The sequence below is a fragment of the Mastigoproctus giganteus genome, chromosome 10 (assembly GCF_048544385.1).
Source record: "Mastigoproctus giganteus isolate SK-2022 chromosome 10, ASM4854438v1, whole genome shotgun sequence".
In the NCBI taxonomy this organism is placed as follows: Eukaryota; Metazoa; Arthropoda; class Arachnida; order Uropygi; family Thelyphonidae; genus Mastigoproctus; species Mastigoproctus giganteus.
In genome coordinates, this window is record NC_143584.1 from 110,493,533 (window position 1) to 110,509,852 (window position 16,320).

At 38.7% G+C, this 16,320-nt stretch overlaps 1 protein-coding gene across 1 annotated transcript in view; it reads right to left on the minus strand.

The window, feature by feature from the left end:
• Positions 1-16,320, minus strand: part of LOC150079220 (uncharacterized) — a 309,701-nt gene that overhangs the window by 31,450 nt on the left and 261,931 nt on the right. Inside the window, exon 12 of the mRNA XM_090382453.1 lies at positions 12,270-12,327. Coding sequence (XP_090238579.1) covers positions 12,270-12,327 — 58 coding nt within the window. The remainder of the gene's footprint in view (positions 1-12,269; positions 12,328-16,320) is intronic.

Genomic DNA, 16,320 nt, shown 5'->3' on the forward strand with positions numbered 1-16,320 from the left:
CATTGAGCATGCTCAAACCATTCAAAGCCTTATATACCTCTATCAGATCACCTCGCCGGTGCCTAGTCTCCAGACTCTGTAAATTGCAAAACTTAAGCCTTTCTTCGTAAGAGCAACCCTTTGTTCCATTCACTAATCTTGTTGCCCTTCTCTGTACCCGTTCCAGCAGCTCTACATCCTTCTTGAAATGAGGCCTCCAGACCTGTATACAGTACTCAAGATGTGGCCTAACCATTGCCTAATACAAGGGAATAATCACCTCCTTATCCCTGCTAGAAAAATTCCTGTATATCACTGACAAGACACCATGAGCTACTCTTGCAGCTCGTCTGCACTGCTCAGAGAACTTCATATCTGCCTGCACAATTACCCCCAGGTCCTTTTCATTCTCCACCACTGTCAGTGTTGTACCGCAGAGTTGATACGTTGCTCTGGGGTTACTGTTTCCCATATGTAGTACTTTACATTTGTCAATGTTAAACTTCATTTGCCACCTCTCAGCCCATCTGTTCAACCTTTCCAGATCCTGTTGCAGCAGCATAGCATCAGTAGTGTCCTTAACAACCCTGCCAACCTTTGTATCATCTGCAAACTTGGACATTAAACTTGATATCCCATCATCAATATCATTCATAAACACCGAAAACGACAACGGACCCAACACTGAACCCTGAGGAACTCCACTAATAACATTAGTCCACGTTGAGCAGTGTCCATTGATTACCACTCTCTGTCTTCTGCCACTCAACCATCCCCTTATCCATAGCAGCAATTTGCCTCCAATGCCACACTGCTCCAATTTGTGCAGCAGTCTTCCATGTGCAACAGTATCAAAAGCCTTTCTAAGATCCAAATATATAATATCAAAGTTATTCCCTGCATCCAGTTCTTTTGTGACTACATCATAGTATCCAATCAAATTGGTCAGGCAAGACCTGCCCTTAACAAAACCATGCTGCGTCTGAGCTATAACTGAATTCTTGTCTAGATGATCCTGCAGTGCTTCTTTAACCAGTGCCTCCATTAATTTACCTGGAACAGAAGTTAAACTAACAGGTCTATAATTACTTGTGTCAGCCTTTGATCCTCCTTTGTGAATTGGGGTTACATTTGCACATCTCCAGTCTATGGGTACTTCCCCTGAGTCCAAAGAAGCTCTCATAATTATGGCTAGGGGTTTGCTTACTTCCTTTGCTGCCTCCTTTAATATAACTGGATAGATCCCATCCACCCCAGGTGCCTTTTTTATGTTTATCCTCAACAGTCTCTCTTCCACTTTCCTCTCAGTTATTACAAAATCATCCAGCTCACTGCCAATGTTTACTTTACCTACAACATTCTCCTTCCTGAATAACTCCTCATGCGTGAATGTAGATGCAAAATACTCGTTTAGATTGTTAGCCACCTGAGCAGGATCCTCAACTGTTGAACCATCAATATCCAGTGGACCAATCTGATTCATCCCTTTCCTTCTCGAGTTTAAATATGTAAAGAACTCTTTTCTGTTTTTCTTTGCATCATTTGCCAAGGATTTTTCGTAGTCTGCCTTTGCCTGCCTAATCTCCTTTGTGACTTGGTTACAGACCAACTTATATCTATCATAGGCTTCCATGTCACCCATTAATTTGTATGTATCCCGTGCATTTTTCTTCTCTGCCACATATCTCATTAGTTCATCTGACAACCATTTAGGCCTAAACCTTGAACAATATTTCTTAGTTGGTATGTAAAGCCTGGTAGCCTCCAAGATTAGTTCCTTGAATGCTTCCCATTTTGAGTTTGCTGTTGGTAACATCATCAGTTGGTCCCACTGTATAGAATTTAAATACTGTCTCAGACCATCATAGTCGCCTTTACGAAAACAAAAACCCTTCCCTTTACCTCTGATGGTACTTACCTCCTTGAGTAAATCCCACTTCAACACACTGTGATCACTGCCACCTAGTGGTTCATTTATCTGCAGATTCTTAATGCATGAAGAATCACTACTGATAATCAAATCAAGAGTATTGCTCCCTCTTGTTGCCTCACGAACATGCTGATGTAGAAAACAATCATCCAATAAATCCACAAAAGCCTTGCTAGTGTGCGAGTGACCAACCCACAAATTGCAGTCAATATCTGGGAAATTAAAATCCCCCATTATAAGACTCTCTGATTTACTGGCCCACGCTATTTCCCTGTACAATATCTTATTATACTCATCAGAGTCATTAGGCCTATAGCACACTCCTACTCTCAATTTTGATTTCCCTATGCTTATGTCACACCAAACTGACTCGACACTGCCCTGTCCATCGATGTCGACTGGCTTCACTTCCTTGGACTTTATGTGTTTCTTAATTAATAGCATAACCCCTCCTCCCCTCCTGTCCTGTCTATCCTTTCTATACACATTGTATTCCCCAAATTCCAGTTCCGCATTACTTATATCTGTGTGACACCACGTCTCTGATATCCCAACAATATCTGCCTTTGATGTTTTGAGCAATACCTCAAATTCATCAAATTTATTTACCAAACTCCTAGCATTGGTGTACACGCAGGTATACATGCACCTGTTTCTATTCTTAGCTACCCTAACACAACCCATGTGTTTACTTGTACCGCAATGACTCCCAGCAGTCTCTGAAATATCCTGCATCTTGTTTTTCAGGCTTCTGCTCATTTCAATAGAAGCAGTGCAAGAATCACTTCCACCTCTGCCAGTGGCTACTGTTAATCTGTTAGTCCTTGTATCCCCCCCCCAACTAGCAGTTTTCCGACCCACCTAACACTGCCTCGACAGCATCAGCAAAAATTCTTGCACCCTTTCTATTTAAGTGTATCCCATCCCTGTAGAAGCAATCTCTCCTGTTAACAAGTACAGTCCAGGCTGAAAAAAATTCTACCCCTTGAGCCTTGCACAATCCCTCCAGGGCCAAATTGATCGACAAGGCTCTCATCATATACTCCCTCCTATCGTGTCTGGGCAGAATTGCAGACACTTTCAAATTCAACCCTAATTCACAGCTTTTTTTCAACAGTGACCTGTACTTGCTAAGTAATTCCGCCGGTCTCCTACTCTTAATATCATTAGTGCCAACGTGTACAACTATATCACCTTTTGTGCCCTTAAAAGATGATATCCGCTCTACAACGTCATCAACCTTTGCCCCTGGCAGACATACCCTGATCCTATTCCACCTATCCTATCTGCTAAGGAGGTGATTATCCCATTGTAAAAGGTAACAGTTCAGAGATGGCAATCATAATCTGAGCTCTAATCAGCATGTGATACAGAGGGTGTACTGATCAGCATCCCCATGTCATAGCGCTGAAATAGCATCCCATGTCATAGCTGAAATGTTTAAAAAAACTGAATATCAGTTTTTTTAAACATTCAGCCATAATTTCAGGTTTGGGATGGGGTGGGTAAATTTTTGGCATAAGAGTTTTTATCAAGAGTTCTTGATAAAATTTTTCTTACTGAGACTTGAAGTTGCCTTTCAATAGGGTTCATATTATATGAATGATAGGATCTGGGAAGATCATCAGTCCAGTATTGGAATATCTGGTGAGTATGGGTTTGGCACACCCAGGATCCTGAGCTGGATATCATCATTCTTCTCTTTCTTGGTGATTCCTTTCTACTTCTGACTCTTGTTTGCTTTCTTTCTTTCTCTCTCTCTCTCTCTCTAAGGGTAATTTCAGAACTTTTTTTTTTTTTTTTGCTGGTGCAGTACAAGCCTCAGGCTTCCTTGTCCAATATGGCTAATAATAATCTTGAGTCATGGTGTTTAATCTGATTGCAAAGAGTGTAGCACTCAGTACTGATCCTTGCAGAACACTTACCTGAGTGTAGATCTGAGAAAATACATTTCAATACCAGACTTCAAATGTTCTGTATTGGAAGAAACTCTGGATTAGGAGTGGCACATGATCTCACACAGCTCAATGGTGTGAAGGTTTCATGCTTTACTAAAACAAGAACACCTGGTGTCCATCTTCTTTGGTCTGTGAAAAGCATATGTGACACAACTTGGAAATTGGTATTTTAAAAGATCTTTATAACCTCGGTCTAAGAGGTCATCTTCGCTTTTTTATTAAAAACTTTTTATCCATTGTTTTTTCCAAATTTGTGTAGGATCTGCCCTCTCTCGGCTGTTTTGCAAAGAGGAGGGAGTACCGTAAGGATCTGTTTTAAGTGTTATGCTTTTTGCCATTAAAGTAAACTCCATTACTGAAAAACTTCCACCAACCATAAACAGTGCCTTTTATGTCAATGACTTTAGCATATTTTTCCAATCATGCAATATGACGGTTATCAAGAGACAAATGCAACAAACCACTGATCACCTTAACTCCTGGGCAACAGTTTAGGTTTTCATCGCAAACAATCTTCACACCAAACCTGAATCGAGATTTCAACAAACAGGAGAGACTACTTTTACAGGGATGGGATACACTTAAATAGGAAGGGTGCAAGAATATTTGCTGATGCTATGTATTATTATTATTAGCCTTAAGGTGCAAGGAAGCCTGAGGCTTATGCTGCACCAGCCGAAAAAAAAAAAAAAATTCCCGTGTTACCCTGAGGAAGAGAGAGAGAGTCAGAAGTAGAAGGGAATCACCAAGAAAGCAAGAAAGAGAAGAATCATGATATCCAGCTCAGGACTCAGGGTTTGCCAAGCCCATATTCACCAAATGTGAGCCCCTGGGATCAAGGCAGTGTTAGGTGGGTCAGAAAACTGCTAGCTTGGGGGGATACCGGTACTAATAGATTAACAGTAGCCACTGGCAGAGGTAAAAGTGATTCTTGCACTGCTTCTATTGGAATGAGCAGCAGCCTGGAAAACAAGATGCAGGGTATTTCAGAGACTGCTGAGAGCCATTGCGATACAAGTAAATACATGGGTTGTGTTAGGGTAGCTAAGAACAGGTGCATGTATACTTATGCTAGGAGTTTGGTAAATAAATTTGATGAATTTGAGGTATTGCTCAAAACATCAAAGGCAGATATTGTTGGGATATCAGAGACATGGTGTCACACAGATATAAGGAATGCAGAACTGGAATTTGAGGAGTACAATGTGTACAGAAAGGATACACAGGATAGGAAGGGAGGAGGGGTTATACTATTAGTTAAGAAACACATAAAATCCAAGGAGGTGAAGCCAGTCGACATCGCTGGAAAGTGCAGTGTCGAGTCAGTTTGGTGTGACGTAAGCATTGGGAGATCAAAATTGAGAGTACGAGTGTGCTATAGGCCTAATGACTCTGATGAGTATAATAAGAAACTGTACAGGGAAATAGAGTGGGCCAGTAAATCAGAGAGATTTTAATTTCCCAGATGTTGACTGAAATTTGTGGGTTGGTCACACACACTAGCAAGGCTTTTCTGGATTTATTGGATGATTGTTTTCTACATCAGCATGTTCGGGAGGTAACTACAGGGAGTAATACTCTTGATCTGATTATCAGTAGTGATTCTTCATGCATTAAGGAACCACTAGGTGGCAGTGATCACAGTGTGCTGAAGTGGGATTTACTCAAAGAGGTAACTACCATCAGGGGTCAAGGGAAGAGTTTTTGCTTTCGTAAAGGTGATTATGGTGGTCTGAGACAGTATTTAAAACCTATACAGTGGGACCAACTGATGATGTTACCAACAGCAAAGTCAAAATGGGAAGCATTCAAAGAATTAATCTTGGAAGCTACTAGGTTTACATACTAAGAAATATTGTTCAAGGTTTAGGCCTAAATGGAGGTCAGATGAACTAATGAGACATATGGCAGAGAAGAAAAATGCATGTGATATATATAAATTAATGGGTGACATGGAAGCTTATGATAGATGTAAGCTGGTCTGTAAATAAGTCACAAAGAGATTAGGCAGGCAAAGGCAGATTATGAGAAATCCTTGGCAAAGGATGCAAAGAAAAACAACAAAGAGTTCTTTACCTATGTAAACTCTAGAAGGAAAGGGATGAATCAGATTGGTCCACTGCATATTGATGATTCAACTGTTGATGATCCTGTTCAGGTGGCTAACAAACTAAACAAGTATTTTGCATCTACATTCACACATGAGGAGTTATTCAGGAAGGGAAATGCCAGAGGTGAAGTAAACTCTGGCAGTGAGCCAGATGATTTTGTAATAACTGAAAGGAAAGTGGAGGAGAAATTGTTGAGGATAAACATAAAAAAGGCACCCCGGGTGGATGGAAATCTATCCAGTTATATTGAAGGAGGCAGCAAAGGAAGTAAGCAAACCGTTAGCCATAATTATGAGAGCTTCTTTGGACTCAGGGGAGGTACCCATAGACTGGAGATATGCAAATGTGACCCCAATTCACAAAGGAGGATCAAAGGCTGACACAAGTAATTATAGACCTGTGAGTTTAACTTCTGTTCCAGGAAATTAATGGAGGCACTGGTTAGAGAAGCACTACAGGATCATCTAGACAAGACTTCAGTTATAGCTCGGACACAGCATGGTTTTGTTAAGGGAAAGTCTTGCCTGTTTGATTTGATTGGATACTATGATGCGGTCACAAAAGAACTGGATGCAGGGAATAACTTTGATATTATATATTTGGATCTTAGAAAAGCTTTTGATACTGTTGCACATGGCAGACTGCTGCACAAATTGGAGCAGTTTGGCATTGGAGGCAAATTGCTGCTATGGATAAAGGGATGGTTGAGGGTGAGAAGACAAGAGTATGGTAATCAATATACACTGCTCATCGTTGGATAATGTTATTAGTGGAGTCCCTCAGGGTTCAGTGTTGGGTCCATTGTTGTTTTCTGTATTTATAAATGATAATAATGATGGTATATCAAGCTTAATGTCCAAGTTTGCAGATGATACAAAGGTTGGCAGGGTTGTTAATGACACTACTGACAGTATGCTGCTGCAACAGGATCTGGAAAGGTTGGGCAGATGGGCTGGGAGGTGGTAAATGAAGTTTAACATTGACAAATGTAAAGTACTACATATGGGAAACAGTAGCCCCAGAGCAACGTATCAACTCTGTGGTACTACACTGAGAGTGGTAGAGAATGAAAAGGACCTGGGAGTAATTGTGCAGGCAGATATGAAGTTTTCTGAGCAGTACAGACGGGCTGCAAGAGTAGCTCATGGTATCTTGTCAATGATATACAGGAATTTTTGTAGCAAAGATAAGGAGGTGATTATTCCCTTATATAAGGCAATTGTCAGGCCACACCTTGAGTACTGTATACAGGTCTAGAGGCCTCATTTCAAGAAGGATGTAGAGCTGCTGGAACGAGTACAGAGAAGGGCAACAAGATTAGTGAATGGAACAAAGTGTTGCTCTTATGAAGAAAGGCTTAATTTTTGCAAATTACAGTGTCTGGAGACTAGGCACTGCCAAGGTCATCTCATAGAGGTGTATAAAGTCTTGAATGGTTTGAGCATGCTCAATGCTGATGGGATGTTTCCTTTTGCTCAGAATAATGACCTGAGAGTACATAAATTCAAATTGAGGAAAGACAGATGTAGGATAGATGTGCCGAAATTTGTCTGTAGCCAGCAGGTAGTTGGTTGGTGGAACAGACTTTCATCCCTTGTTGTGGAAGTTGATTGCCTAAATAAATTTAATGCTCAGCTGGACAGGTATTTCGACAAACTGAGGGGTGAAATGGGAGTGTTTTTTTTTTTTGGCTGATGCTGCATAAGCTTGCTTTCTTGCATCATATGCTTCTACTAATGCTAAAGTATTATTCCAGTAGTACTGGAGATGAAATTGTTGGAACTCATATTTGACAAAAAGTTGACATTTCTTCAACACATCTGTTGTCTATGAGCAAAGTGCATGAGAGGATTGAACATCCACCATGCTCTCTCTTCTACTTCCTCAGATGCAGATCAGTGCACTTGTGAGATCAAAATTGATTATGGGTCTCAAGAATGTGTCCACCAGAAATAGCAATCTTCAGTGGCTTACCTCATTCACCATCTTGATATTTGTGTTGCTACTGGTGCTTTCAGAACATCTGCCCAACGTCTATATGTAGAAGCAAATGAACCATCTTTGTTGCTTTGACAAAACCAGTTGTCTCTATAGTATTCTTTTTAGTTGAACACAATAGGAAAATGTATATGGCAGTCTGATGAGTGTATTTGTGTTCAAGAGCTCCTCAGAGAGCTTAACATTATGGTAGACAAGGTTGCCCAATCACCAAGGCAGCTCCCTCTATCCTGGCATGTCAAGTACCAGCATGTGACTTCCTCACTTAAGAACTTGATGAAGTCTGATACGCTGTCTTCTGTCTACCATCAGCTCTTTTCAGCACATTGAGCTAAACATTGATTTCTTATCAGTTTACGCAAACTGCTTGAAGTTGGAACCATGTGGGCCTGCTGCTGTCTTTTCAGACAAAACTGTATCTGAGCAGATTCTGCCTGAATGCAGCATATATACTGAACAGCTGCATGCTATAGAGTTAGCCTTGGATCACATAAGTACTCACCTGGTATAAATGATTATTATATAATCATTTATACCAGGGGTGTCCAACTTTTTATAAATGGGCAGATTCAGAAATTTTCAACTCTTCGGGCAAGTGAGAAAAATTTGCAAAGATATATCGCAATTATCCAGCTATTTTCTCATATGTATGCAAAGGGGCTGTTAAAATTACGAATGCAAATAAAAAATTTTAATCAGTTATTATTTATTCAGTACACAAATAGGCAAATTACAGATATCTGACATTGCTTTTGCTTGCATATAGACTTAACGTAGCAATATGAAGTAAGGTAAGCAGCAGTCATTATCAATCCAACGTAGGATGGAAGCTGCCTCGACAATTCATTTTGAAGGAAATAGACCATAATCTACCATGCAGGTCCAGTGCAGGTTGGCAGATAGACCGTATTTAGCAGTCAGGGGCTTGAACCCTGGTCTACTTAAAGAGTGTGTGCTATTGCACTCACACTCTTGACCACTCGGCTAAGCAATATGAAGTACACTGCATAAATCTTCACCTGTCAATAATGACCATGACTTTGTCTATATGTTTTTCATCAATGAAAAAATGCTTTCACAACAATATGAGCTACTGAATAGCATGGTTCAAAAGATTGGAAGAGTATCCTTTGTTGATGTATTTTCTATTAAAAGTGAGAATATTATTCTCAACAAAAGCTCTCCTTAAATGATCATAATAAATAATGCCCCTTCGTCTGCAGAAGTTACTCTTCTGCAGTGAGTCCAAACAGACTGTAACATTCTGCTGGATCCTAGTGCATTCTGGTATATCTAGAAATGAAAAAGTGGATCTTGTTGCAAAACAACCCCATAACGTATACCCACAATCTTTTCAAGTGCCCTAAATAGAACTACAAAAATCTTATGCAAGCAGCATGCAGAACTTGGCTTGAACTTCAATTAATTCTATTTCAAAGGTATTTTCTACTTCAACATTTATGCTAAATGGATCAGCAAAAATTTTAAGCTTGAAACTACAATTCCTGGCATCTGCAAATTTCGAATCAAATTCATATATAAGGCAACTAATTTATGGTGAGCATTTATTAAACTTAATTGTCTCAGTACATCTAGCTGTTGTTGTTATTTGGTTTTTAGGTGCATTAGCGACTAAGGCCATATTGCTCCGGGGATATGCGGTGGTCATTCCCTGATCTTTCCGCACCCTCCGTATTTGGTGGTCACAGGCTCGAACCCCGGTCTAATCAAGAAGCGTGTGCCATGCACTGCTGCTCCTGCCCACCCGGCTACGGAGGCGCCACATCTAGCTGAAAGTGTTATATGAAGTTGTTAGGTTTTTTAAGAAGTACTTGTTTACAAACTAGCTTTAATTTCTCAGTAAAAGCTGCAACATGCTCATATAATACATTTACTAATTGATCCTTTCCTTGTAACTTTGCATGCAATTCAGAAAGATATTTGGTGGTATCTACTAGGAATCATCTATTACACTCTCACTCTTTCCCTTACTTCTCATAAACACCATTATTTCTTCTATCAGGGAGTAGAAATGTGCCAATGTCTTCACCCTACTATGCCAACAACATTACTGAAAAAAAAAATATATATATATATATAACCATATTCTGACTCACCATCTTCAAGAAAAGCCTGGAACTGTCAATGATTAAGCCTTTGTGGTTTAATGAAGTTAATTGTGGAAACAACAACTTCCATCACATGCTTTAATGAGTTATACTAGTTATATCAATGCATAAAAGTTTTTGTACCACACTGGAGATGTGCAAATTTATCCCCAATTCAGAAAGGGGGATCGAAGGGTAACAAGAGTAATTACAGACCAGTTAGTTTAACTTCTGTTCCGGGTAAAATAATGGAGTCACTGGTTCAAGATGCACTGCAGGATCATCTAGACAAGACTGCAGCAATAATTCAGACACAGCATGGGTTTATTAAGGGAAAGTCTTGTCTGACAAATTTGATAAGATATTATGATGTGGTTACAAAGGAACTGGATGCAAAAAATAATTTTGATATCATATATTTGGATTTCAGGAAAGCTTTTGACACTGTTGTGCATGGAAGACTATTGTACAAATTGGAGCACAATGGTATTAAGGGTAAGTTGCTACAATGGATAAAAGGATGATTGAGTGGGAGAAGACAGAGGGTGGTAATCAATGGGTGCTGCTCTTCGTGGACTAATGTTATTAGTGGAGTCCCACAGGTGTTGGATCCTCTGTTGTTTTTTATATTTATCAATGATATTGAAGTTTGCAGATGATACAGATTGGCAGGATTGTTAATGACAGTAATGGTAGTGTGCTACTGCAAGAGGATCTAGATAATTTGGGCAGATGGGCTAAGAAGTGGCAACCTTGACGAATGCAAAGTACTGCATATGGGTAGAAGTAAACCCAGAGAAACGTACCAACTGTGTGGTACTACACTTAAGGTGGTAGAAAATGAAAAAGACCTGGGCGTAATTGTGCAGTCAGATATGAAGTTTTCTGAGCAATGCAGAGAGGCTGCCAGGGCAGGTCATGGGGTTTTGTCAAAGATATATAATAATTCTGCTAGCAGGAAAAAGGAGGTGATTGTCCCTCTGTATAAGGCAATGGTCAGGCCACACCTTGAGTACTGCATACAGGTCTGGAGGCCTCATTTTAGGAAGGATGTAGATTTGCTTGAACGTGTACAGAGAAGGGCAACAAGATTGGTGAGGGGAATGAAGGGATCCTCTTACCAAGAGAGGCTTAAGTTCTGCAAATTGCAGTGGCTGGAGACTAGGCACCTGCGCAGTGATCTGATTGAGGTGTATAAGGCCTTGAATGGGTTGTGCACGCTGAATTCTGATGGGATCCTTCCGCTTGTTCAGATTACGAACCTAAGGGGGCATAAATTCAAATTAAGAAAAGACAGATGTAGAATAGATGTGCGGAAATTTGCCCTTTAGCCAGCGGGTGGTTAATTGCTGGAACAAACTTCCATCTGTCTTTGTGGAAGTTGATAGGTTAAATAAATTTAAGGAGGAACTGGACAGGCATTTGAAGGGAATGGTGTGATTTTTTTTTTTTTTTTTGGTGCTGCATAAGCTCATACACTTGCTTTCTTGCATCACATTGCCACTACTACTACTACTACTTAAGAAAGGTTGGCAGGCCATATATGGGACAACCCTGATTTATACCATCAGTTATAAATACAAAAAGATATTTACTTTTATTTTTTTTGTGTTACTGTGATAGTGCCATGACTTACTCAGTGGGACTTTATAATGAGCTGCCACTGTGGGGAGAGGCATGAAGAATTAGGAAGCCTGTCAGTTAGTTTGGTATTCTTCCTATGATAGAGCCATCACTGACTGATACATATAAATTCTGACACTGAAAATGGCTTACGAGCTTATATTAGCATTCTGAGGAGTGCAGTATTAATCATGACAGCTGGCTGTTTCTAGCCTGCAGACAAAAGTGTGAAGTTCTAATTTCCAGAATTTAATCTAAGTGAGTAAACATTTTGTACCATATATCTGCAATTGTTTTTCTGCTTCTGTGACATAAATAAAATGATACATTCAAGTTCATGCTCTTGATAAAGAAAACAGTGGCATTTGAAAGCCATCCTGTGATTGATTTTTATTGCATTTTAATATTACACAGTATATATTATTACATTTTATATTTATTTTTCTATTTTCATTAAATACATCAGCATTATGTTGATTGGTGTATGGATTATATGGAAAAAATATTGATTTCAAATTGCAGATGTTAAAGAAAAATTAGAAATATGAAAATAGTTGCCTACATGAAATCAGAGCTCCAAATAAAGCAAACAGCATCCAGTATGTTGTGCTGAAAAACATCTGAAATAACAAATCTTAATTAAGATTTTGTTTTAATTAACATTAAAAATGAAATTAACAAATGGATGGACTATAAGAAATTAAAAAATAGGAAAAAAAAGATAGGGGGATTTTTGTTAGATCTTAGGAGAGGGAAAATTATCAATGAAAATGGTATTTTGTTTTTAAGTATAGTTTTAATCAGAAGCAGTATACATCTGACAAGTGACCAACTTTCTTTTTTTATATCAGAAAAAGTTTCTGGTGGTTTTCAGTTCTGAAAACCACCTTTGACTTTTAGTAATTGAGTGCATTAATTAATATATTTAATTTTTAAATTTATAAAAGTTGCATGTTTTTTAAATTAAGAAAAATTGAAAAACATGCTACATTGCAAAATCCATCCATTTTTATTAATTCTGTTGGGGAAAAAAAAACATTATAAACATGGGATTGTCTCATATTTTTTTCATTTATAATCAATTTATAAAATTGTTAATTGCAAAATTTTAAAATATACATATACATTAGATATTAACACTTCCATCTTCAAGGTTTTAAAACTATTATATTACACATGCATTTTTGATTGTTATTTATTTTTTTTAGAGCAACACATGAAATATAGGATAGAATGACCACCTAAACAAAGAAAGTTGCACTACACCAAACATTTGTGAAAACCACTAATTTTACTTCAAGTTTCTACTCTAATAAAGCTATGTCTATATTTAGGAAGGTAGATAAAGGTGCAGTCATTGAAAACGAGCTGCTGATAAAAGATTCTCTATGGCTTAAAGGTGATTAAAGTTAAGGAGCAGTTTTGGAACATTCTTTTTGTTTAGCAGAAGATGAAGGGACTTGTATCAATAATTTATTATTGATGCAATAAATTATAATTAATGAATTTTCTATAGCATATAAATTTTTCTTGTCTTTTTGTTATATTTTTCAATCTTTTTTATTTACACAATGTCACAAAAGGTACAAATGAGAAAGAAAGAAATGCAGACTTGCATGTTACAGTAGCAGATATTGGTTATAAGATTTTCAATATGAAATACTGAATACAAAAATTATGATCAATATAATATTTCAAGAGCCTTTATAGAAATGCCTACATCCTTAAGTTTTCTTAACTCTGCTGAGAACATGATTATTTATTTTATAATTGAATAAGAAATGCTTTGTAAGAGAAGGATGCCATCAAGTTTGTGTGGCCTAAGTGTTGTCAACTTTTATACATTCTTTGCATTAAATATACAGTGAGTGGCCACTTTATTTGGTACACCTACCATTTTCATGAAATGGTGTGCTCCTTCAGTAACAGCATCATGTGTCTGTACCAATATAAAGCAGGACAGATATATGGGGATACTCTAAGCATGTCAACAAGAATGGAAAAAAAGAAAGATTTAAGTGACTCTGAACATGGTATGGCATGGTAGTCGGAATTGGAAACTGCAACCCTATTGGGGATTCCATGTATTACTATATCTTGGGTTTGCTGAGATTGTTCCAATACCCAAATAACATCCAGTGAATGGTGATCTGCAGTCAGAAACAGCTGCCTGATGCAAGAGTTCCAATGATGGTTGACAAAATTTGTGCAGGGTAGCAGAAAGGCTACCGTCAGTCAAATAACAACCCAGTACACCAATGGTAACCAAAGAAGAATTTCAGGATGCACAACTCAATTGTATCTTGTCACTCATAGAATACTACAGCTGACAACTGAACTAGGTTGCACTCCTGAAAAAAAGAAGGTACAATTACAGGGGAGCTCAAGAACACCAACACCTCTATAATGAAGGATTTTAAAAATGTACAATGTGATGAATCCTGGTTCTTGTTGATGGGCAGGCCGAAATATGACAAAAACATCATGTGTCAATGGACCCATCCTACCGGGTGTCAAAAATGCAAGCTGGTTGTGGCAGTTTAATGGTATGAGTAGTGTTTTTGTGCACACTGGGTCCCTTGATACCACTAGAGCAACATTTGGATGCCACAAGTTATCTGGAAATTGTTTCTGACCACATTCATTCCTTCATGGCTACAGCATATCCATCTATGAATAGGTTCTTCAAACGGAGTGCATTGTAGGATAATACACCACTCAAGGCCAGAATTGTACCAAACTGGTTTAATTGAAGTAAATTTTAGTTCATATGACATCCATTTAGGCCTAAACGTTGAACTAAATGAGTATTTTGCATCTACATTCACACATGAGGAGTTATTCAGGAAGGGGAATACCAGAGGAGAAGTAAACTCTGGCAGTGAGCTAGATGATTTTGTAATAACTGAGAGGAAAGTGGAGGAGAAATTGTTGAGGATAAACATAAAAATAAAAAAAAAAAGCACCCGGGGTGAATGGGATCTATTCAGTTATATTGAAGGATGCAGCAAAGGAAGTAAGCAAACCCTTAGCCATAGTTATGAGAGCTTCTTTGGATTCAGGGGAGGTACCCATAGACTGGAGATGTGCAAATGTGACCCCAATTCACAACGGAGGATCAAAGGCTGACACAAATAATTATAGACCTGTGAGTTTAACTTCCGTTCCAGGAAAATTAATGGAGGCACTGGTTAAAGAAGCACTGCAGGATCATCTAGACAAGACTTCAGTTATAACTCGGACACAGCATGGTTTTGTTAAGGGAAAGTCTTGACTGGACCAATTTGATTGGATACTATGATGCAGTCACAAAAGAACTGGATGCAGGGAATAACTTTGATATCATATATATGGATCTTAGAAAGGCTTTTGATACTGTTGCACATGGAAGACTGCTGCACAAATTGGAGCAGTGTGGGATTGGAGGCAATTGCTGCTATGGATAAAGGGATGGTTGAGTGGGAGAAGAAAGAGAGTGGTAATCAATTGACACTGCTCATCATGAACTAATGTTATTAGTGGAGTCCCTTAGGGTTCAGTGTTGGCTCCATTGTTGTTTTCTGTATTTATAAATGATACTGATGATGGTATATCAAGCTTAATGTCCAAGTTTGCAGATGACACGAAGGTTGGCAGGGTTGTTAAGGACACTAATGACAGTACACTGCTGCAACAGGATCTTGAAATGTTGGGCTGAGAGGTGGCAAATGAAGTTTAACATTGACAAATGTAAAGTACTACATACGGGAAACAGTAACCCCAGAGCAACGTATCAACTCTGTGGAACTACACTGACAGTGGTAGAGAATGAAAAGGACCTGGGGGTAATTGTGCAGGCAGATATGAAGTTTTGTGAGCAGTGCAGACTGGCTGGAAGAGTAGCTCGTGATGTCTTGTCAATGATATACAGGAATTTTTCTAGCAGGGATAAGGAGGTGATTATTCCCTTGTATAAGACAATGGTCAGGCGACACCTTGAGTACTGTATACAGGTCTGGAGGCCTCATTTCAAGAAAGAGGTAGAGCTGCTGGAACGAGTACAGAGTAGGGCAACAAGATTAGTGAATGGAATAAAGGGTTTTCTTATGAAGAAAGGCTTATGTTTTGCAAATTACATTGTCTGGAGATGAGGTGATCTGATAGAGGTGTATAAAGCCTTCAATTATTTGAGCAGCTCAATGCCGATGGGATTCTTCCTCTTGCTCAGAATAATCACCTGAGAAGGCATAAATTCAAATTGAGGAAAGACAGATGTAGGATAGATTTGCAGAAATTTGCCTTTAGCCAGTGGGTAGTTTGTTGGTGGAACAGACTTCCATCCCTTGTTGTGGAAGTTGATAGCCTAAATAAATTTAAGGCTCAGCTGGACAGGTATTTCGAACGAACGGTGAGGGGTGAAATGGGAGTGGGTTTTTTTGTTTTTTTTGGCTGATGCTGCATAAGCTTGCTTTCTTGCATCATATGCCTCTACTAATGCTAATGTAATATTTCTTAGTTGGGATGTAAAGCCTAGTAGCTTCCAAGATAAATTCTTTGAATGCTTCCCATTTTGAGTTTTCTGTTGGTAACATCATCGGTTGGTCCCACTGTGTAGAATTTAAATGCTGTCTCAG